Source organism: Symphalangus syndactylus, chromosome 9 (assembly GCF_028878055.3).
Source record: "Symphalangus syndactylus isolate Jambi chromosome 9, NHGRI_mSymSyn1-v2.1_pri, whole genome shotgun sequence".
In the NCBI taxonomy this organism is placed as follows: Eukaryota; Metazoa; Chordata; class Mammalia; order Primates; family Hylobatidae; genus Symphalangus; species Symphalangus syndactylus.
The window spans coordinates 61817263-61841823 of record NC_072431.2 but is presented as its reverse complement, the minus strand read 5'-3'; the positions used below and the strand labels follow the sequence as shown (position 1 = coordinate 61841823).

The window sequence follows — 24561 nt, the reverse complement described above, 5'->3', positions numbered from 1 at the left end:
TATTAGAGAACCAACAGTTACCCTAGCTATAGGTAGATTTGACTCTGTCTGAGCTATTTTCACTTTATCACCTTAGAATGAAGATAACCTCAGGTCGGGCGCGGTGGCTCACACCTGTAATCCCAGCACTTTGGGAAGCTGAGGCGGGCAGATCACAAGGTCAAGAGATCAAGACCATCCTGGCCAACATGGTGAAACCCTGTCTCTACTAAAAATACAAAAATTAGCTCAGCGTGGTGGTGCGTGCCTGTAGTCTCAGCTACTCAAAAGGTTGAGGCAAGAGAATCACTTGAACCCAGGAGGCAGAGGCTGCAGTGAGCCGAGATCGTGCCATTGCACTCCAGCCTGGAGACAGAGCGAGACTCTGTCTCAAAAAAAAAAAAAAAAGAATGAAGATAACCTCACCCCCCCAAGTATTTAAAAAAAATTTTTTTTAGAGACAGGGTCTCACTTTGTCACCTAGACTGAAGTGCAGTGGCACAATCACAGCTCATTGCAGCCTCGAACTCCTAGGTTCAGGCCATCCTCCTGCCTCAGCCTCTCAAGTAGCTGGGATCACAGGTGCATACCACCGTGCTCACTAATTTGTTTTACTTTTTTTTTTCTGTAGAGACGGGGGTCTCTCTATGTTGCCCAGCCTGGTATCGAACTCCCGGCCTTAAGCGATCCTCCTGCCCCCGCCTCCCACAGTGTTGGGGTTACAGGCATGAATCACTGTATCCAGCCACCTCTCACAGTGCTCTTGTGTGGCTTAATGATTTTATAGTGCTCTTGGATTCACCTCCATTCCTGTTACTTGAACCACTTACTTTGTAAACTGCTCCATGAAGCGGTCCCGGTGGCCTTGCAGGGTGTCGGCTGGGAGGCCTGGAAGAAATTGGAAAGAGTGTGAGAGGGGAGGGGGACCAGAGGGCAGGGAAGCCACAGCGGGGCTCTCGAGGGGGAGGGGCCCAGCTACCCTGGGGCATGTGTCCAGCACTGCCAGGGGCCACGACTGGCCTAGAGCTGTCCCGAGGTCTGGTAACCAAGGGAGCCCAGCAGGAACCAGCAAGAGTGTGGAGACGCTTATCCTCCAAACCCTTCCACTTCGATTAGTTCCTGAAGGACAAGCCATGCCGGGCACAATGGGGTGGAAATTGTGTCCTGGACTAGAGAAGAAATGGTGACCTGACCCAGTAGCAGGCTGGACCATGGCAGGCCCAGGAGGGAGCAGTTCTTTCTCAGCTATTGCCTGCATTTGTTTTAGGTTGAGGCTCAGGGCTGAAGTCTGGAAGAGATCCACAGAACCTGCCCAAGAGGATGTCTGTCAGAAGGCAAAGAACAAGGGATTGAAGGCCGGGTGCAGTGGCTCACGCATGTAATCCCAGCACTTCGGGAGGCTGAGGCAGGAGAATCACTTGAGGTCAGGAGTTCGAGACCAGCCTGACTAACATGGAGAAACCTCATCTCTACTAAAAATACAGAAATTAGCCGGGCGTGGTGGCATGTGCCTGTAATCCCAGCTACTCGGGAGGCTGAGGCAGGAGAATCACTTGAACCCGGTAGGCAGAGATTGCAGTGAGCTGAGATGGCACCACTGCACTCCAGCCTGGGTGACAGCGAGACTGTCAAAAAAAAGAACAAGGGATTGAGGCTTGGGATCTGAGTTCCAGTCCCGGCTTTGTTGGTAGCTAACTCTATGACACTGCACACACCAGTAGCCTCTTAGGACAGCCTCCTCCCCTACAGAACCAGTTCTCTGAGGTCCTGTCACCTCTCAGATGTGGGAATCTGCATATTGCAACTATAGATCATAGCTCAGCAATCCTTTTAGTGTTTGCTTTATTTGTTTAAATTTAAATTTGTTATTTGGAAATGGGTCATACATTAATTGGATAAAATCAGGGAACACATGTATAAAACATGATTATCGAAATGGCAAAAGATGGCTGGGGGCAGTGGCTCCCACGTCTAATCCCAGCACTTTGGGAGGCTGAGTGGGGAGCATCGCTTGTACCCAGGAGTTTGAGACCAGCCTGGGCAACATAGCGAGACCCCCATCTCTAGAAAAATTAAAAAATAAAAGTTAGCCAGGTGTGGTGATGTGCACTGTGGTCTTAGCTACTCAAGAGGTTGAGGTGGGAGGATCTTTTAAGCCCAGGAGTTTGAGGCTGCAGTGAGCTATGATCGTACCACTGCACTCCAGCCTGGGTGACAGAGCAAGACCCTGTCTTGAAACAAAACAAAACAAAAATGGCAAAAGTGGACATTGGAATGAATATGGCACTTCACCTAAATGATCTTTCTCCCAAGAACCCTTAACCCCAGTTAAATCAGGAAAAAAACATCAGGCAAACAGAATTCAGGAACATTCTACAAAAAACTCAGAACCGTCAAAGTCATCAAAAATAAGGGAATTTGGAGAAGTGAAACGTCATAGCCAAGGAGACATCACATCTAAATGTCACATGGTGTACTGGATGAGATTCTGGGGCAGAAAAGGACATTCTGCGACAATCTGAATAAAGTACGAACTTTTTTTTTTTTTTTTTTTGAGACGGAATCTCTCTCTGTTGCCAGGCTGGAGGGCAGTGGCGCAATCTCAGCTCAACACAACCTCCGCCTCCTGGGTTCAAGCAATTCTCCTGCCTCAGCTCCCAAGTAGCCGGGACTACAGGCGGGCGCCACCACGCCTGGCTAATTTTTGTATTTTTAGCAGAGGCAGGGTTTCGCCATGTTGGCCAGGATGGTCTCAATCTCTTGACCTAGTGATCCGCCCGCCTTGACCTCCCAAAGTGCTAGGATTATGGGCATGAGCCACCGCACCCTGCCTTAAGTATGAACTTTAATTAATAGTAAGGTATCAACACTGGTTCATTAGTTGTGACACATGTTTCTTTTCTTTTTTTTTTTTTTTGAGACAGATTCTCACTCTGTCACCCAGGCTGGAGTGCAGTGGTGCCATCTCGGCTCATTGCAAGCTCCACCTCCTGGGCTCACACCATTCTCCTGCCTCAGCCTCCAGAGTAGCTGGGACTACAGGCGCCCACCACCACGCCCGGCTAATTTTTTGTATTTTTATTAGAGACGGGGTTTCACTGTGTTAGCCAGGATGGTCTCGATCTCCTGACCTCGTGATCCGCCCACCTCGGCCTCCCAAAGTGCTGGGATTACAGGCGTGAGCCACCGTGCCTGGCCAGTTGTGACAAATGTTTCATACTAATATACGAACAAAGGGAAAATGGAACTGGGTATACGAGAACTCTCGGTACTATTTTTATAACTTTTCTGTAGATCTAAAACAAAAATAAATGTTTATTTTTAGAAAAGAGGGCCGGGTGCAGTGGCTCACAATTGTAATCCCAGCACTTTGGGAGGCCGAGGCAGGAGGATCACTTGAGCTCAGGAGCTCGAGACCAGCCTGGCCAACAGGATGAAACCCTGTCTCTACTAAAAACAATCCAAAAATTAGCCGGGCATGGTGGCGGGCACCTGTAATCCCAGCTACTTGGGAGGCTGAGGTAGGAGAATCGCTTGAACCTGGGAAGTGGAGGTTGCAGTGAGCTGAGACTGTGCCACTGCACTTCAGCCTGGGCAACAGAGTGAGACCCTGTCTCAAAAAATAAAATAAAATAAAATAAAATAAATAAATAAATAAAAAAGTATGTATTGTAAAGAGTATCCCTCCTACCCCTTCCTCAGCCCAGAGGCAGTGTGGGTCTTGGGTATTGCCCTGCCTTCAATGAAGGCCTTTAAACCCAAACGCTTAATTACCTGTCTCTTCTCATAACTCCCTCAGTCTCCTGAGTAGCTGGGACTACAGGTGTGCACCACCATGCCCAGCTTAACTCCTCATTTTACAAAAAGGCAGTAGTGATGTTCTACTGAGCAACAGTGTACTTGGAAACAATGAAAACTTTCCAGGGGAAACTATGAAAAGTTATTCTGTATTCAGCACTCTAAGCAGCCAGTCCCTTCTCTTGGGGGTCCACCCCACCCTCTCAGCTCCTTCGGGCAGGCCTACTTGCTGCAAAGCCCTTCTAATCCCTGGGCAGCTAATTCCAATCTCCCTTCCACGAAACCATCCCAGATTAGCATCTAGGCGGTGCTACATCCTTCCCTTGTACTGTCTAAATAAAGAGATTCATTACTTGTCAATGACCACAGTTACACAGTATACTGTCTTATACTACTTTTTTTTTTTTTTTTTTTTGAGGCATGGTCTCATTCTGTTGCCCAGGCTGGAGTGCAGTGGCACAAACACGGCTCACTGTAGCTTTGACCTTCTGGGCTCAAGTGATCCTCCCGCCTTAGCCTCCCAGTTAGCTGGGACTACAGGCACATGTCACCATGCCTGGCTAATTTTTGTATTTTTTGTAGAGACAGGGATTTCACTATGTTGCTCAGGCTGGTCTCCAACCCCTGAGCTCAAGCGATCTGCCTGCAACAGCCTCCCAAAGTGATGGGATTCCATGTGTGAGCCACTGTGCCTGCCCCAGACACATCATTTTAAACCAGAAGGACACAAAAGTATAAGAACTGGTGGGTGTGGTGGGTCATACCTGTAATCCTAGCACTTTAGGAGGCTGAGGTGGGCGGATCACTTGAGGCCAGGAGTTTGAGACCAGCCTGGCCAACATGGGGAACCCCATTTCTACTAAAAATTCAAAAAACAACAACAACAAAAAATTAGCTGGGTGTGCCAGCACATGCCTGTGGTCCCAGCTACTTGGGAGGTTAAGGCACAAGAATTGTTTGAACCTGGTAGGCAGAGGTTGCAGTGAGCCGAGATTGTGCCCTTGCACTCCAGCCTGGGTGAGAGTGAGACTCTGTCTCAGAAAAAAAAAAAAAAAAAAAAAAAAAAAAAAGTATAAGAACTTCTTTAAGACCAGAACCTCCAAACTATACATATTCTGCTAAGGGCACACCAGGGAACTGAAGCTAGGTAAGGGATAGGTCTCCATTTAATGAGCAGCTGTGTTTTATAATTTATATTTCTCCATAAAAGTCCATTTGCACAAAGGGATTGTGTGGATAAATGGTCTGGAAATCATTATGTTAGCTCATGTAGGTCTAGGCCAGGTCTGCTGATAATTTGTGCGGTTCATAGGATACACGACATACTTGATGAATGGTGATGTGCTCAAGCTAGAGGCAGACAGAGAGGACCATCCTGGTGATGGCAGCCACTGGTCCAGATGGCCTGCCACTGCCATCATGCCATCTGCAGCAGGGCAAGCTAGAGGCAGACAGAGAGGACCATCCTGGTGATGGCAGCCACTGGTCCATATGGCCTGCCACTGCCATCATGCCATCTGCAGCAGGGAGGCATGGCCAGGACTGCACACTCCATGGTGCAGGCAGGAGCCTCGCTCTCCTGGATGGGGCTGTAGCCGCCCAAGTTGTGACTGCAGATCTGAGCCTCCCTGTGCTCTTGAGGGTCCGGGAGCAGGCAGGAACCCTGCCTTCCCGGGCGCAGCTGCAGCTGCCCAAAACACAGCTGCAGACTTGGGCCTCTCGCTCCATGGAGTGGGTGGCAGCCCTGCTGCCCCGCACCCGCCCACAGCCCTGGCTGCAGACTCAGGCATCCCTGTACTCTTCAGGGCCTGAGAAGGCTCTCCCTCCCCTCTTCTGAACCTGCTCCCACTTCCTGGCTTCTCCCTGCTGTCGGCACCCACTCTGATCTTAGAGCAAAGTCAGGGCTGAGCCCTGGTGCCATGCATGGCAGCAGGAGGCAGATTCCTGGGAGAAAGGGCGGGTCCCCAGTGGGGGCTAGGCTGCCAATCCCACGGACTGAAGTGGGAATTTGGGGTGCCTTTTCCGGGCCTACCCATGGACCAATGGGGGTGCATTTCCTCCCTTCTGAGGCCCATAAAAGGCCTGAGCTCAGCCAGAGCTGAGCAGAGATGGGACGACCAGCTACAGAGAGGAGCTACCCTCTCTGCTGAGAGCTTCAGAGACCTGCAGAGATGCTAGGATGACCAGCTGCAGAGAGGATCTACCCACTCCATGGCCTCTTTTCTGCTGAGGGCTGAACACTCGACAGGACAACCTGCCTACAGACAGAGAGCGGTACCCACTGCGGTCTCCTCTGAGCTATTCTAATACTCAATAAAGCCCCTCTTCATCTTGTCCACCCTCCACTTGTCTGCATACCTCATTCTTCCTGGATGCAGAACAAGAACTCAGGCAAAGGCGCCACTGGCCCCAGAGGTTTCCAGCCAGAAAACTGACACCCCAAAGATTCTGTAACACTGGGACGCAAGAGTGGCAAGCCAGGGGCTTTACTGGGGTCACCAAAGCCTTGGCCCTGCTCTTTTATCTTCACAATGGTCAGGAGCTCTGGGGCCTTTTGGAACAGAAGCAGACAGCCAAAGGCACTGAGAAGGACTGCGTTTCTCTGGGGACATCCTCAGGCTGGGATCCTCCCTCTGGCCTGAATCTCATGTAAGAAGATCTGGCCCGTGGTACTCACAGGAGTGGAGTTTGAAGAGAAGCTTGACAGTGTAGTCATAAAGGTGGCTGCAGTCCAAGATGACCTGGATCAGCGGGGCGAGGCGGCACTGCCCAGCTGCCGTCACAGACACAGAGCGGGACATGTCCAGGGAGTTGAATACTAGGAAATAAAAGTGAGGGAGAAAGGTAGTAGAGCCAGGGGATTACAGGCAGCCTCTTCAAAGGGGCAGAGGCAGGGGTCCAACATACACCAAGGACCGATTCTGTGCGTGCTTTATCTCATCTAATTCATTTAACCCTCACAACACTCCCATGAAATAGGTAAACGTGTCCCCATTAGACAGGTAAAGAAACAGAAGGTTAGTAACTTGAAGGCTGTCACAAAGTCAAGAAGTGGCTTTGTTAGCCGGGCATGGTGGCGCATGCCTGTAATCCCAGCTACTCGGGAGGCTGAGGCAGGAGAATCGCTTGAACCCGAAAGGCGGAGGTTGCAGTGAGCCAAGATCATGCTATCGCACTCCAGTAACAGAGCAAAACTCCATCTCAAAAAAAAAAAAAAGTGGTTTTGGCATGGTGTGGTGGCTCATGCCTGTAATCCCAGCACTTTAGGAGGCCAAGGCAGGTGGATCGCCTGAAGTCAGGAGTTTGAGACTAGCCTCTCCAACATGGGAAAACCCTGTCTCTACTAAAAATACAAAAATTAGCCGGGCATGGTGGCACATACCTGTAATCCCAGCTACTTGGGAGGCTGAGGCAGGAGAATCACTTGAACCCAGGAGGCAGAGGTTGCAGTGAGCTGAGATTGCACCACTGCACTCCAGCCTGGGTGACAGAGTGAGACTCTGTTTCATAAATAAATGAAACAAAACAAGTCAGGCGCAGTGGCTCACCCCTGTAATCCCAGCACTTTGAGAGGCCGAGGTGGGTGGATCGCCTGAGGTCAGGAGTTCAACACCAGCCTGGCCAACATGGAAAAACCCTGTCTCTACTAAAATACAAAAATTAGCTGGGTGTGGTGGCATGCGCCTGTAAACCCAGCTACTTGGGAGGCTGAGGCAGGTGAATCACTTGAGCCTGGAAGGCGGAGATTGCAGTGAGCTGAGACAGTGCCACTGCACTCCAGCCTAGGTGACAGAGCAAGACTCCATCTCAAAAGAAACCAAACCAAACCAAAATAAAACAATACAAAACAAGAAAAATAAGAAAAAGGACTTGGGAGAAGGAAGATAAGTCAGGGTTCAAGGCTGAAACTTGGGGCACCTGTCAACAAAAACAGAAGTCTTGCCTCCACCCTCTTTTCAGAGACGAAGTTGCTCCCTCAGTTTCTCACGCTGGGGCTCCCTCCACACCAACTTCCTGCCCCCCATCCTAGACCAAGCAACTGGCCGTCTGGCTGCAGACACTCGGCTCACACCACTGGCCAGGCCGATTTTCCTTCTTGCACTGGCCACCCACTGCCTCTGCAGACTCTGCACACAGCGGGCAATGAAATGACTCTCCCCGCGGTCCCTCTGTGAGTGGAACTGGCTCAGAGGGAGACCCAGCGCTGCCTGTATTCCGCTTCCGCTGATTGCACTAATCCCTGGTAACTGGGTTAGGCTGGCAGCTGAAAAAAAAAAATCCCAAACTGTTCTAATTAAAAGACAGCTTTTCTTCTTGACACAAATTAAAAGCAGCTGTCACTGAAAGGCAGCCATCCCCAAGTCTACCGGCTTCCTCAGGCTCCAACTGGCAGGAACCACAGGCTGCTCCATCTCCCTGCCTGGCCTTGATTCCCGACGCCTTCCAGGAATGCCCTTCGGCACCCAGAAACATCTAGAGAAGTGTCATCGTGGACAAGTTGTTCAGTCACTCTGTGCCTCCTGATGCTCTTCTGTTGAGCACACGTGGCTGTAACCGTGCATACCTCATAAGGGTCTCAGAGGATTTCAGTGAGAATGGTGTGAAAAGTGCATGGAATTGTGCAGTGGTTCTTGACTTTGGCTTTGAGATTGGTTAGGATCACCTGGGGAAACTGAAACACTAAAGTCTTCTGCAACCCCCAGAACCACCCCACCATCTGTTTCAATTGGTCTGTGGTATGTTGGGATGTCAGTGGGTGTCAAAAGCCTCCCCCTGCCATCCCCCATTAGGCCAGGTGCTGTGGCTCATGCGTGTAATCCCACCACTTTGGGAGGCCGAGGAGGGAGGACTGCTCGAGGTCAAGAGTTCCAGGCCAGCCTGGCCAACATGGCGAAACCCTGTCTCTAGTAAAAATACAAAAATTGGCTGGGCATGGTAGTGGGCACCTGTAGTCCCAGCTACTCAGGAGGCTAAGGCACACAAATTGCTTGGAGGTTGCAGTGAGCTAAGACTGCAGCACTGCACTCCAGCCTGAGCGACAGAGCAAGGCTCCATTTCAGAGAAAAAACAAACAAACAAACAAACAAACAAAAAACACCCCAGGTAGATTCTAATCTGCATCCAGGGTTGAAAACTATATGTCCAAGCTCAGTGGTTGTCAAGTTTTAGCACACATCAGAATCACCCACAATAGTTCTATCCAATAGAATTCTATAATGATGAAAATGTTCATATAAACTTTCTAATATATTAGCCATATGTGGCTTCCTGAAATATGCCTGAAATAGGACTAGTGCAGCTGAGGACCTGACTTTTAAATGTTATTTAATTGTAATCAAGTTCAAAGATCACATGGGGCTAGTGAGTGCCCTACTGGACAGTGCACACTGGGGGTGCTTCTTAAAGCACAGGAGGCTGGGCATGGTAGCTCATGCCTATAATCCCAACACTTTGGGAGGCTGAGGTGGAAGGATCACTTGAGCTCAGGAGTTTGAGACTAGCCTGGTCATATAGCAAGACCCCATCTCTACAAAAAATTAAAAAATTAGCTGAGTGTGATGGCACACACCCCTGGTCCCAGCTACTCAGGAGGCTGAGGTGGGAGGATCCCTTGAGACCAGGGAGGTCAAGGTTGCCGTGAGCTATGATTGTGCCACAGTACTCCAGCCTCGGCAACAGAGTAAGATCCCGTCTCCAAACAAACAAACAAACAAACAAAAAAACAAACAAAAACAGAGAGAGAAAAGAAAAACAGCAGTGATGATGAAATAGGTGAATAGAATTCATTACATAGTGTTCACTTTCAGCTGCATGCTCTGGGAATCTCTAGGGTGAATTACTTAGAGTCTTCTGGACCAGAGCTACCCAAATATAACTCCTGGATTCAAGCAGTCTTCCCACCTCGGCCTCCTAAAGTGCTGGGTTTATAGACATGAACCACTGCACCTGGCAGCCTGCTGTTTTTCAAAAAGCAAGCATTCTTTAATGGTTGAGCACGTGCTATTCACCAGGCACTGGGCTAGAACAGAGGGAATTTGGAGATGAGTAGGTCAGCATCTCGTGGTAACAATATTAATGAACAATAGATATAAAACCAGAGCAGGCTGGGCACGGTGGCTCATGCCTATAATCCAAGCACCTTGGGAGGCCAAGGCAGGCAGATCACTTGAGGCCAGGAGTTCGAGACCAGCCTGGCCAACATGGTGAAACCCTGTCTCTACTAAAAGTACAAAAATTAGCCGGGCATGATGGCGTGTACCTGTAATCCCAGCTACTCGGGAGGTTGAGGCAGGAGAATCGCTTGAACCTGGGAGGCGGAGGTTGCAGTGAGCTGAGATGGTGCCACTGCACTCCAGCCTGGGCAACAGAGCGAGACTCTATCTCAAAACAAAACAAACACACAAAAAACACAAAAAACCAGAGCTAGGGGTCATGAGATGTGGCACAAAAAAGATGACTGAGCTCACCACCTCTACCCCTTACTCATTCTCTCAGCTAATCAAGTCCTTTTGGACCTCATCACCATTTCCGCTTACTCATGGTCCACTGTCTGTCAGGAACTGGAAGGATGACCCAAAGGTTGAAACATTTGTCTTGCTCATCCCTAAACACCACAGCAGCGGGAGGCAGGCAGGCAGCCGGCTCCAAGAAGAGGGGAGGGCCACAGGGAGAGAGAGAGCTTGTGTCAGCCCAACTGCAACTTCTAGGCTGCACTTTCCCAAGGATGACAATTCCAAGAATTTCACTCATGCCTGCATTCAGATCTAGCACATTCCAAAGCTAAATGCAGGCTGGGCGTGGTGGCCCATGCCTGTAATCCCAGCACTTTGGGAGGACAAGGCAGGCAGATCGCTTGAGCTCAGGAGTTTGAGACCAGCCTGGGCAACATATTGAAGCCTTGTCACTACAAAAAGTACACAAAAATTAGCTGGGCACGGTGGTGTGTGCCCATAGTCCCAGCTACTTGGGAGGCTGAGGTAGGAGGATGGCTTGAGCCCCAGAAGCGGCGGTTGCAGTGAGCCGAGATTGCACCACTGCATTCCAGCTTGGGTGACACAACCAGACTATCTCAAAAGAAACAACAACAAAGAAGTGAAAGCTAAATGCAAATGAATACTGAATTATCCGCATACGTTGTTCCCACCCAAATCCAAACGATGAAAAGTTAGCCACAACAATGTATACTTGTTCATATACTTTTATGCAAACATTTCCAAAGCATTTTTTTTCAAGGAGTCTTGCTCTGTCACCCAGGCTGGAGTGCAGTGGTGCAATCTCGGCTCACTGCAACCTCTGCCTCCTGGGTTCAAGCAATTCTCCTGTCTCAGCCACCTGAGTAGCTGGGATTACAGGCATACACCATCAATCACGCCTGGCTAATTTTTGTATTTTCAATAGAGACGGGGTTTCACCACGTTGGCCAGGCTGGTCTTGAACTCCTGACCTCATGATCCGCCTGCCTTCACCTCCCAACGTGCTGAAATTACAGGCATGAGCCACCGCACCCGGCCCCAATGCATATTTTAAAAAATAAATGCATCTACACCACTGCTTTCAATCTGACTGGGAATAGCTTAAGGCATAGACTAGATTCTGCGTTTTATTTTTATTTCTCTACTGACTTTTGTATAATGCCCTGCTCAAATAGCTTCCTAGTCGGCTGAATGTCCCTTTCTCGCACAAACTGGTTTCCAACTGTTTCTGGTGTTTGTCTTTCTTTTTTCTGAGACAGAATCTTGCTCTGTCACCCAGGCTGGAGTGCAGTGGTGTGATTTCAGCTCACTGCAATCTCTGCCTCCTGGCTTCAAGCCATTCTCCTGCCTCAGCCTCCTGAGTAGCTGGGATTACAGGCGCTCACCACACCTGCCTAATTTTTGTATTTTTAGTAGAGACGGGGTTTCACCATGTTGCCCAGGCTGGTCTTGAACTCTTGACCTCATGTGACCCGCTCCCCTCAGCCTCCCAAAGTGCTGGGATTACAGGCATGAGCCACTGCGCCCGGCCTGTTTCTGGTGTTTTTCTGACCACGTCCTGTGCTGAAGACTGGTCAATGTATTAAGGAATTTGTTGCCCTGTCCCAGCCATCATACAACACAAAACAGAATATTCTGGAAAAGAGGCCAGTAGTAGGCATTTCTGCACAGATGAACATGCTGAAGGAAGCTGAAGGAAATTCGGGGTCAGAGAGTCCAAACCCCTTAGTGGGTCCTGCCTGTCCACATGCAGAGAAGGCCGCCAGGCTTGGGCATGAGACCGCCAAGCTTGCGTATGGAGACCTGCAATGTGGAACGTTGTCTTTCAGAGTTGGATGCTTGTGGTGGAATGCCCTGAGTCTCAGAACGCTGGTGCTTACGTCCCCCAGGGAAGGGAGGGGAGCCTGCTGGGAGGTGTCGGGAGGAGACACGCTGGAGAGAAGGGGATCAGCTGAGGCTTGTCAGGGAAGCGTTAGGGGCTGATGGTCTGGAGGCACCACGGTTGTTGGCAGACGGGAGCCTGGAAGTGTGGCCACTCCCCCTGCTAGTGGAACAGGACTGTGTGAGCTTCTCATGTGGACTTGGGTGACAACCAGTCCTGGGTGACAACCAATCCTGACCAGCTTGTTTCCCATGGCTGCCAACTCAACAACAGACACAAGCCCTTCCTCCTCAGCAGAAGTCGTGCCCATGAGCCAGCCCAGCTCCGAGCAGCAGACAGGACTGGACCAAGGACTGGCCAGGGCCATGGCTGGCAAAGAGGTAAGACCTGTCTTTGGGCTTTTGGAGGCCTGCGCTTCAGGAGAGAGGCCAGTAGGAAGGGGCAGTGTGTGGTCTTTCTGCTCAGACGTGAAACCACTCGCTTTGAAAATATCTAGGAGGCCAGGTGTGGTAGCTCATGCCTGTAATCCCAGAACTTTGGGAGGCTGAGTTGGGAAGACACCTTGAGGCTGGTAGTTCAAGACCAGCCTGGGAAACACAGTGAGACCTCCCCCCCGCATCTCTGCAAAAAATATAAAAAATCAGCCAGATGTGGTGGTGCATGCCTGTAGTCCCAGCTACTTGGGAGGCTGAGGTGGGAGGATCACTTGAGCCTAGTAGTTTGAGGTTGCAGTGAGCAGTAATATGCCACTGCAATCCAGCCTGGGCGACAGAGCGAGACCTTGTTTCTCTCTCTGTGTCTTTTTTTTTTTTTTGAGATGAAGTCTTGCTGTATCACCCAGGCTGGAGTGCAATGGCATGATCTTGGCTCACTGCAACCTCGACCTCGCGGGTTCAAGCACTTCTCCTGCCTCAGCCTCCCAAGTAACTGGGATTACAGGCGTGCGCAACCATGCCCGGCTAACTTTTGTATTTTTAGTAGAGACAGGGTTTCACCATGTTGGCCAGGCTGGTCTTGAACTTCTGGCCTCAAGTGATGGGCCCACCTTAGCCTCCCAAAGTACTGGGATTACAGGCGCGAGCCACTGCGCCCGGCCAAGACCTTGTCTCTTAAAAAGAAAAATATTGAAGAGGTTCAGTCCCTCCCTCCACGAGGGATGGAGAGACCAGAGATGGGGTGTGAATGTCTCCATTTTCCTACCCCTGTGCCGCACACTTTGCAGGGAGAGGAGCACTGGGAATTAGGTAGTTCCCATGACAGCCTGGGTTAGATGGGAGGGAAGAGACTCACCCGTTTGGAAGAGGTTGAGTTCACACTCCAGGTAATCAAACATCTCCACTGTTAACTGGAAACTGGACCCAAGAGGAAAGAGAGCTTACACTTCACAGCCTGAGGCCGGTCTGTTACCTGTCCCCTCCCCCACACTCTACACTACTCCAGTCACCAATGCTAACGTGCGTGCGCAAACACACACACAACTCCAGCTCCAAGTCTTAGCCTCATGGGTATTATGGCCATGCAGCCTGGTGAAGAGTCAACAGTGACAGTGACAGGTCGGGGACGGTGGCTCACGCCTGTAATCCCAGCACTTTGGGAGGCCAAGGTGGGCAGATGACCTGAGGTCAGGAGTTCGAGACCAGCCTGGCCAACACTGCGAAACCCCGTCTCTACTAAAAATACAAAAATTAGCTGGGTGTGATGGCGCATGCCTGTGATCCCAGCTACTCGGGAGGCTGAGGCAGGAGAATCACTTGAACCTGGGAGGTGGGGGCTGCAGTAAGCCGAGATCGAGCCACTGGACTCCAGCCTGGGTAACAGGGCGAGACTGCCTCTCATAAAAACAAAAACAAAAACAGTGACAGTGACAGAGGGAGAGGATAGGTACCAGTGTTGGAGTCAGAGGGCAGAAAGTGAGACAGACAGGAAAGCTTTGGGGTGTGAAATAGCCAGGCAGGGGTTCTGGATGAGGCACCACCAATAAATAAGTGGCCCCAAGGCCAAGTCACCCAGGGGCTTTGGTCCCCATCCCAGCCACGGCCTCCCCCCATCAGACCCTCCATGACCCTCATGAGAAGTGTCAGCATTCACAAAAGCTTTCTCCCTCGCTGGGCCCAGGGCAGGAGCCACTTACAAGTTGTTCACGTCACTTTCTCCAGCCTCGTCCAGCTGGCGGTCACTCATCTGCAGGTTGCCTGGGAACCTGGGATTCTGGAAGGGAGGCAGAGGAAAGGAGTCAGGACAGGAGACATGAAGAGCTCTCTCTCAGCTGGGCGTGGTGGCACACGCCTATGGTCCCAGCTACTTGGGAGGCCGAGGTGGGAGGATCGCTTGAGCCTAGGAGTTCAAGGCTACAGTTCAAGGCCACTGCACTCCAGCTTGGTTACAGAGTGAGACCCTACCTCAAAACAAACAAAAAAGAAAAAAAGAAAAACCACTGGTATCATCAATCATTGCCCAATATCTGCAGCATGATCCTGTCATCTGTGTGGTTTGTCCCTGTGGCAAAAAGGAAAAGGCCACAGAGATGGGTGGCCATCCCATCGTGGGGCATCTACATGTACAAGTGGATACTTTAGGCTCTAGGCCAGGTGCGGTGGCTCACGCCTGTAATCCCAGCACTTTGGAGGCCAAAGTGGGTGGATCACTTGAGGTCAGGAGTTAGAGACCAGGCTGGCCAACGTGGCAAAACCCTGTGTCAGCTAAAAATACAAAAATTAGCCGGGTGTGGTGGTGCACGCCTGTAGTCCCAGCTCCTTGGGAGTTTGAGGCAGAATTGCTTGAACCCGGGAGGCGGAGGTTGCAGTGAGTTGAGATCGCACCACCGCACTCCAGCGTGGGCAACAGAGTGAGACTCCGTCTCTCCCTGCGAAAAAAAAAAAAAAGAAAAAGAAAATCCCCATTGCGGACTTTCCTGCTGGGCTCCATGGTGCCAAGGCCTCTGAGGCTTGACCTGGCACCTGGGACACAGTTTTCCTTTGCCGTAAGTCATACATGCTGAGATTACAACCTCTGACCTCAATTTCAGCACCTTCACCTCTACTCCATCCCCAGCTATGCACACCCACTCCAGACTCTGCCATCACCTAAAACATCCCTGCCTAGACCTCCCCACTCCAGCGTCTCCCTCTCTGGCTGCATCGCCCAGGCCTCTGCCCTTCCAGTCCTCTCCTGCCCTCAAGTCCACCCACTGCTCACGCTTCTGTCTCAGAGATGGCCAGTCCCCTTCTGCTCCCTCTGCTCCCCATCTCTCTGCCTGCCTTTGCTTCCTGGCTCAGTCTTGACATCATGACTGGTGGCCTGGCTCCACTTCCCCACACCCTGCCTGCCTTTCCACCACACTGCTTGGAAGACCTGCTGACAGCCTGGGTCCTTGTCATCGGCTCTGCACCTAGGGCCAGCTGCCGACTGTCCCTGGAGAAAGACTCACAGCTGGTGTCACTATGCATTCACGCTCTCTGGCCTGAACATCCGTCTCAGTTAGCTCGGGCAGTTATAACAAGATACCACGCACTGGGTGGCTTAACCCATAGAGAGTGTCTCGCAGTTCTTGAGACCAGGGAGTCCAAAGTCAAGGTGTTGACAGATTCGGTGCCTGGTAAGGGGCCTCATCCTGGTTACACTGCTTACATGGCAGAGGAGGGGGAAGCCAGCTCTCTCCTGTTTCTCTCTCTTTTTTTATTTTTTAGAGACATGGCCTCACTGTTGCCCACGCTGGAGGGCAGTGGCATGATCGTTGCTCACTGCAGCCTCGACTTCCTGGGCTCAAGCGATCCTCCACCTCAGCCTGCTCAGTAGCTGGTACTACAGGCGTACACCACCATGAGGGCTGATTTTTTGTTTCTTTTTTTGTATTTTTAGTAGAGATGGGGTTTCGCCACATTGGCCAGGCTGGTCTTGAACTCCTGACCTCAGGTGATCCGCCCGCCTCGGCCTCCCAAAGTGCTGGGATTACAGGCATGAGCCACCACACCCGGCCAGAGAATGATTTTTCTTTAATGTGTGCGGGATATTTTTGTTGTTGTTTTCGAGACGGAGTCTCACTCTGTTGCCCAGGCTGGAGTGCAATGGCATGATCTCAGCTCACTGCAACCTCAGCCCCTTGGGTTCAAGCGATTCTCCTGCCTCAGCCTCCCGAGTAGCTGGAATTAACAGGCACGCACCACCATGCCTGGCTAATTTTTTTGTATTTTTAGTGGAGATGGGGTTTCACCTTGTTGCCCAGGCTGGTCTTGAACTCCTGACCTCAGGTGATCCACCTGCCTCGGCCTCCCAGAGTGCTGGGATTACAAGCGTGAGCCACTGTGCCTGGCCAAAAAAAAGTTTTTTTTAAGAGACAGGGTCTCACTGTGTTGCCCAGGCTGGTCTCACCTCAAGCCTTGGCCTCCCCAAATGCTGGGATTGCAGGTGTGAGACACTCTGCCCAGCCTCCTTCCCCACTCTTGTATCGCTAATTGCTAAAAACTGGAAAAGTCCTTTGATCCTCCACACTTGGACAATACCAGCTTCCCCATTTTCTCTGCTTTCTAAAACCAGGAAAAACAAGACAGCAGTGAGCTTGAGAGCCTTTGGAAGCAAAGCCAGCTGCATCCTCATTCGACCCCAATTCTCCAAGCCCACGTGACCATTCCCTTCTGCCCTTCCACGCTATTAAAAGCTAGGGGCCTGGCTATTGGCACCAGCTGCTTCTGATGCCACTGAATGATGCTGTCTTCCTATACACAAGGGAAAGGGACCCCTTTGGCCTCTATCACCCCCGCAGCCCCACTGCACCAGCTCCCAAACCCAGTCCTCTTCCTCCTTAACCTTCTTCCCAGTCTTGCTTTCTCTACGCCCTCCTTTCTCTCCTTTTCCACCTAAAATCCTACCCTAGGCCCTTCCTCCTCCCATTTTCCATTTAACACTTTTTTTTTTTGAGACAGAGTCTTGCTCTGTCACACAGGCTGGAGTGCAGTGGCGCCATCTCAGCTCCTGCAACCTCGGCCTCCTGGGTTCAAGCCATTCTCAAACCTCAGCCTCCTGAGTAGCTGGGACTACAGGTGCGTGTCACCATGCCCAGCTAATTTTTGTGTTTTTAGTAGAGATGCGGGTTTCACTAAGTTGGTCAGGCTGGTCTCCAACTCCTGGCATCAAGTGATCCTCCTGCCTTGGCCTTCCATTGTGTGGAGATTAGAGGTATGAGCCACCACATCCAGCTCATTTTAACACTTTCAATCTCTACTCCCAAAACGTCTTTTTTTTTTTTTTTTTTTTTTTTTGAGATTGAGTCTTGCTCTGTCACCCAGTCTGGAGTGCAGAGGCAGCATCTTGGCTCACTGCAACCTCCACTGCCCAGGTTCAAGTGATTCTCCTACCTCAGCCTCCCAAGTAGCTGGGACTACAGGCGAGAGCTAATTTCTTTTTGTATTTTTAGCAGAGATGGAGTTTTGTCATGTTGGCCAGGCTGGTCTTAAACTCCAGACCTCAGACGATCCGCCCGCCTTGGCCAAAGTGCTGGGATGACAGGCGTGAGCCACTGCGCCCGACCCCAAAACATCTTAAATCCAGTTCTCACCTTTCCCCACCTCCTCATGACACCTTTACCAGAGCCCCGGTCCTCCCTCCAATCACATGCTACAACTCCCCTCCCCTCCACACTCTCAGCCTCTCCCTCCTGCTTCTTCACCTTGCAATCCAGCCCAAGGGCAGCCCGACTCCCCGCCTCAGCCTCTGACACCCTGGCCTGGCCCGGCCTCAGTTCTGGTTTACGTTGCCTCCTATGTGCCCACCCCTCTGCCTGACCCCCGTTGTCTCCCATAGTTGCCAGACCCCTGCACACCCCTCAGCTGCTGGCCTCCCCCACCTCACACTATCCATCGTGTCACCTTCTTCTCTCTTTTTTCTGTGAAATAGGGCCTCACTCTGTTGCTCAGGCAGGAGGGCAGTGATGTGATCATAGCTCAGTGCATCCTTGACCTCCCAGGCTCAAGGCATCCTCCCACCTCAGCCTCCTGAGTAGCTGGGACTACAGTTGCACACTACCAAGCCTGGCTAATTTTTTAATTTTTTGTAGAGACAGGGTCTTGCTATGGCCTAGGCTCGAACTCCTGGACTTAAGCAATCCGCCCTCCTTGGCCTCCCAAAATGCTGGGATTATAGGCACGAGAAATCCCACCCAGCCTCATTTCCTGCCAATCTTCAGGCAGTCCCTGCTTCTTTGACTGTCCCATGGACAACTGTCCTAATTCTGGCTCTCATCACTGTCCTCACTGGCCACCTGGATCTTTCAAGTCCACTTTGTGCACTGCCCCCAGGAAAAGCAACGTAAAATGCAGAGTGGCCCGTGTCATTGCCTGATCCCCATTGGGTACCGAAGAGTCCAAGGTGCGGCTCAGGCGGGTGCCGAGGCCTCTGTGACTGAGATGTTGTTTTCCACCCTGCCCAGCGTCACACCAGAGTGGATCTAAGCCAGTGTGGTGGTGAGCATCTGTGGTGGGGCAGGAGGATCTCTTGAGCCCAGGAATTTGAGGCTGCAGTGAGCTAAGGTGATCCACCTCCAGCCTGGCCAACATGGCGAAATCCCCTCTCTACTAAATTAGCCGGGTGTGTTGGCTCCTGACTGTAGTCCCAGCTACTTGGGAGGCTGAGACATGAGAATTGCTTGAACCCAGGAGGTAGAGGTGGTAGTGAGGTGAGATCGTGCCACACTGCACTCCAGCCTGAGTGACAGAGTGAGACTCCATCTCAAAAAAATAAAATAAAATAAAAATAAAATAAACAGATTAAAAGACAGGTCTGTACGGGAACTTGCTATAGAAATTGTAGGAATTGCTGGGTGCTGTGGCTCACGCCTGTAATCCCAGCACTTTGAGAGGCCAAGGCAGGTGGATCACCTGAAGTTGGGAGTTCTAGACCAACCTGATGAACATGGAGAAACCCCATCTCTACTAAAAAAAAAGATACAAAATTAGCCAGGCATGGTGGTGCATGTCTGTAATCCCAGCTACTCAGGAGACTGAGGCAGGAGAATCTCTTGAACCCGGGAGGCGGAGGTTTCGGTGAGCCGAGATCGCCCCATTGCACTCCAGCCTGGGCAACAAGAGCGAAACTCTCTCTCAAAAAAAATAAATAAATAAAAGAAATTGTAGGAGTAGTTTTGCCCTGTCACTCAGGCTGGAGTACAGTGGCATGATCATAGCTTACAGCAGCCTTCAACTCCAGAACTCAAGTGATCCTCTTGCCTCCTGAGTAGCTGGGACTACAGGCATGCACCACCACCTCTGGCTAATTGTAATTTTTTTGTAGAGACAGGGTCTTGCTATGACCCAGGCTGTTCTCAAACTCCTGGTCTTAAGTGATCCTCCAGCCTCGATCTTCCAAAATGCTCAGATTACAGGCATGAGCCACTGTGCCTGGACAGGAATTATTTTTATTAACAGTAAAATCAATGCTTCTGTAACATTTTCATAAGGCAATCTAGTGGCTAGGGTTACCCTTTCTTTTTTTTTTTTTTTGAGACAGAGTCTCATTTTGTCTCCCAGGCTGGAGTGCAGTGGTGTGGTTTTGGCTCACTGCAACCTCTGCCTCCTGGTCTCAGGTTCAAGCGATTCCCCTGCCTCAGCCTCCAGAGTAGCTGGGACTACAGGCATGCATCACCACCATGGGTAATTTTTGTACTTTTAGTAGAGACGGGGTTTTGCCATGTTGGCCAGGCCAGTCTTGAACCCCTGACCTCAGGTGATCCATCCGCCTAGGCCTCCCAAGGAGCTAGGATTATAGGTGTAAGTCACCATGCCTGGCCAGTTGTTCTTTCTAGCTGCAAAATGGGGAACAAAGGGTGCAGAAGACATGGGCCAAAATCCCAGCCCTCGTCACGCCCCGTGGGCCTGGCGGCGCTTTCCTTTCGCACAGCTGGGGTACATGATGTGCACACTTCCTCAGAAGCCTGGGCTGTCTATTACCTGAAAGAGCTGACAACTGAGCCCAGGGAGGGGCTGAGGGGATGGAGCAGGGGAGGCGGCGGTGGCGGCAGAACTGTCCGCAGAGACTCACTTTGGTGTGGTACTCCATCTTGGTTCTTAGCAGTTTCAGGTAGATGCTGCACAGCTGTCCATACCCCTCGCTCAGGTGGCCCTTTTAGGAAGAGGAGGGGAAACAGAGTCAAAAACAAGAACATGATAGTCGAGAGATCTGCTGCCAGGAATTCTCTGGTAAAGAACCTATCTTCTTTTCTTCTCCCCTTTATTTTATTTATTTAGAGATGGGGTCTAGCTCTGTTGCCCAGGCTGGAGTGCAGTGGCATGATCTCAGCTCACTGCAGCCTCCGCCTCCTGGGTTCAAGTGATTCTCCTGCCTCAGCCTCCCGAGTAGCTGGGATTACAGGCATGTGCCACCATGCCTGGTCAATTTTTGTATTTTTAGTAGAGATATGGTTTCACCATGTTGCCCAGGCTGGTCTCAAACTCCTGGCCTCCAGTGATCCACCTGCCTTGGCCTCCCAGAAGGCTGGGATTACACTACAGGTGTGAGCCACCACACCCAGCTAATTTTTGTAGTTTTTAGTAGAGAAACGGGGTTTCACCATGTTGGCCACACTAGTCTTGAACTCCTGATCTCAGGTGATCTGCCCACCTCTGCCTCCCAAAGTCCTGGTATTACAGGCGTGAGCCACCGCACCCAGCCATCTACCTTTATTCTTAAATGTAAAATAGAATCAATCTATTTTTCTCACTTAATATGCTGCAATTTTATTCAACTTCTTAAACTTTCTTTCATTATTTTTAGTGACTGACCAGTATTATTGTAATTTATTGAACTGACTCAATAAATTCAAATGAGCTGAAGCCAATTCAAACCAGTTGAAATTTTTGCTATCATAAACCATTTCAATGAACATTCCTTACAGCACAATCTTTTGTACAAACATAAGGACTTCGTTTGATAAATTCTGGACAAAGCTGCCTACTTAAGAATGTTGAGTCTGGCCAGGTGCAGTGAGTGGCTCATGCCTGTAATCCCAGCACTTTGGGAGGCCGAGGAGGGAGGATTGCTTGAGCTCAGGAGTTTGAGACCAGCCTGGCCAACATGGTGAAACCCCATCTCCACAAAACATTAAAAAATTAGCTGGGCATGGTGGTGTGCATCTGTGGTCTCAGCTATTCAGGAGGCTGAAGTGGGAGGATCACTTGAGCCCAGGAAGTTGAGGCTGCAGTGAGCTGTGATCATGTCACCATACCTCCAGCCTTGGTGACAGAGCAAGAAATTGTCTCAAAACACCACCACCACCACCAACACACACACAAAAGAGTGCCTCCTTGGTACAGGAGAAGTAAAGATAAATAATAAAATAACAAATGCTTGTACTCCTGCACTGAGGAAGTCCTCCCTAAGGACTATGAAGAATTCTACTGCCTCAAATCGCCACTGTGATCGGGGAAGGAAAATCTGCCCTAAATTCACAAAACCTTAAGCTGAGAATTTAATTTCGAGTGATCTCAATCGAAGCAAATACCAATTCTCTCTAGAGGAACCTGCCTTCGTTACAGACTTCAAAGAATTCTCCACAGATAAAATTCCAAGGAAGATGAGCAGCTTAGGGTAGAAAATAACTGAACATAAAACTACACAGCATGGGCAAAATGCACCAAAAGGGACGGAGGACAGAAACAAATCTCTAAAGACTTTAGATAATAGAATTACAAAATATATATGAAATGACTTTGGTTCATATATCTAAAGAAATAAGAGACTGTTTCAAAATATATGCAGAGCATAATAAATTGTAAAGGAGGAGAAGCAGGGCCAGACACAGTGGCTCCTCCTGTCTGTGATCCCAGTGCTTTGGGAGGCTGAGGTGGCAGATCGCTTAAGCCCAGGGGTTCGAGACCACCCTGGGCAACATGGCAAAACCCTGCGTCTACAAAAATTAGCTGGGTTTGGTGGTGCACACCTGTTTTCCCAGCTACTTGGGAGGCTGAGGTGCAAGGATCACTGGAGCTCAGGAGGTTGAGGCTGCAGTAAGCCATGATCAGGCCACTGCACTCCAGCCTGGGTGACAGAGTGAGACCCTGTCTCAAACAACAACAACAACAACCTCCCCCTGCGAAAAATAAGCAGATTATAAAAAAAAATAGAACTTCAAGAAATGAAAACTGTACTAATTGGGCCAGGTGTGGTGGCTCATGCCTGTAATCCTAGCAATTTGAGAGGCCGAGGCATTGGATCACCTGAGGTTAGGAGTTCGAAACCAGCCTGGCCAACATGGTGAAACCCTATCTCTACTAAACATATAAAATTAGCTGGGCGTGGTGTCACACGCCTGTAATCCCAGCTACTTGGGAGGCTGAGACAGGAGAATTGCTTGAACCTGGGAGGCGGAGGTTGCAATGAGCAGAGATCGTGCCATTGTACTCCAGCCTGGGCAACAAGAGCAAAACTCTGTCTCAAGAAAAAAAAAAGAAGTAGAAGAAAAGAAAAGAAAACTGTACTAAATGAAATTGAAAACCTTATGGAGAAGCTTAATAACACATTAGACCCAACTGGAGAGGAGGCAAACTGAAGGCTAGAGCTGATAAAAATTATCCAGAATACAGCAAAGACAAATAGGTAGAAAAAACTGAAAGAGTGGTTTAGAGACATGAGGGGTAGGATGAGAAAGTCTGACACAGGTCTAGCCAAAATCTGAGAATGGGCTGGGCACGGTGGCTGATGCCTGTAATCCCAACACTTTGGGAGGCCGTGGAGGGAAGATCACTTGAGGTCAGGAGTTCGAGACCAGCCTGGGCAACATGGCAAAACCCTGTCTTCACTAAAATATAAAAATTAGCTGGGTGTGGTGGTAAGTACCGTAATTCTAGCTATTCGGGAGGCTGAGGCAGGAGAATCACTTCAACCTGGGCGGCGGAGGTTGCAGTGAGCTGAGATTATGCCAGTGCACTCTGGCCTAGGCAACAGAGCAAGACTCTGTCTCCAAAAAAAGAAAACGACATTCTTTTTTTGTTTTTTTTTGAGACAAAGTCTCGCTCTGTCACCTAGGCTGGAGTGCAGTGGTGAGATCTCAGCTCACTGCGAACTCTGCCTCCCAGGTTCATGCCATTCTCCTGCCTCAGCCTCCCAGGTAGCTGGGACTACAGGCGCCTGCCACCACACCCGGCTAGTTTTCTGTATTTTTTTTTAGTAGAGATGGGGTTTCACTGTGTTAGCCAGGATGGTCTCAATCTCCTGACCTCATGATCCACCTGCCTCGGCCTCCCAAAGTGCTGGGATTACAGGCATGAGCCACTGCGCCCAGACAAAAACGACATTCTTAAACAAGCAAACACGGTGTTAGCCACCAGTAGACTCTCAATTATGGAAGTTATAAAAGAAATAATTCAGGCAGAAAGAAAGTGATCTCAGATGGAAGGTCTATGGAGATCACAGAATAAAACAAGGAAAATAAAACAATAACTTACAGAGTTTAAAGATAAACATAACCAAAACCAAAATACATGGTTATGCTAACAGATAAATGGAGGGACTGAATGGAACTAAAATATTCTAAAGTCTTTGTGTTATACAGGAAACAAAGATATGAAAGGTAGACCTAGATAAAACAAGCAAGCATTTTGTAATTATTAGAGAACATGCCAAAAACAAAAAAAGTAGATTTGTTTTTTAACCTCCCAAATAGTAATGGGGAAAAAACAGAATGAGAAAAAAATACCCAGCCAATCCAAAAGAAGGCAAGGAATGAGAGAAATAGAAATAGAACAGATGGGACAAATAGAAAGCATAGAATAAAATTGGAGACATAAATCTAAACATACCATGTAGCATAATAAATGTAAATAGACTAAATGCCCAGTTAAAAGACAAAGACTACCATCCTGGATAAAAAAACAACAACCACAAACCACACAAAATCCAACCAAATGTTATTTATAAGTGTTATTTCTAAAACATAAAAATACAGGAATGCTTCAAGTAAAAAGATGGAGAAATATATATCAGGCAAATTCTAACAAAAAGGAAAAAGACCTAAGCTTTACATGTTACAGGGAACGTTTTCCAGCACACAGTTGGGAAATCTGGGGACAACTCTCAACTTTGTTCTGGTACCTAATTTTGTGACTTTAGGACAAGCTGCTTCCCTTTCTGGGCCTGTGTTTCCTCACCTATGATAGGTAGACAGGACTACATAGTTGCCAGTGTTTTATAGGTGCAGACAGATACAGGTAAGACTGTGCAAAAAGGCTGAAGTAGTAGTTTTCAACTGGTAGAGGCAAAAGAACATATCAGAATCAATCAGGGAGATTTTTTTTTTTTTTTTTTTTTTTTGAGACAGAGTCTCACTCTGTCACCCAAGCTGGAGTGCAGTGGCCCAATCTTGGCTTATCACAACCTCCATCTCCTAGGTTCAAGCGATTCTTCTGCCTCAGCCTCCCGAGTAGCTGGGATTACAGGCACACGCCA

General features: G+C 49.6%; 1 protein-coding gene across 8 annotated transcripts in view; it reads right to left on the bottom strand.

Moving 5' to 3' along the window:
* Nucleotides 1–24561, bottom strand: part of HIP1 (huntingtin interacting protein 1) — a 203200-nt gene that overhangs the window by 35044 nt on the left and 143595 nt on the right. For all 8 annotated transcript variants that reach the window (XM_055292790.2, XM_063646333.1, XM_063646331.1 and 5 more), the window contains exons 5-9: nt 20161–20241; nt 14264–14340; nt 13423–13484; nt 6455–6595; nt 810–867 (exon numbers count right to left, since the gene is read on the bottom strand). In XM_055292790.2, the coding sequence (XP_055148765.1) occupies nt 810–867; nt 6455–6595; nt 13423–13484; nt 14264–14340; nt 20161–20241 (419 nt within the window). The remainder of the gene's footprint in view (nt 1–809; nt 868–6454; nt 6596–13422; nt 13485–14263; nt 14341–20160; nt 20242–24561) is intronic.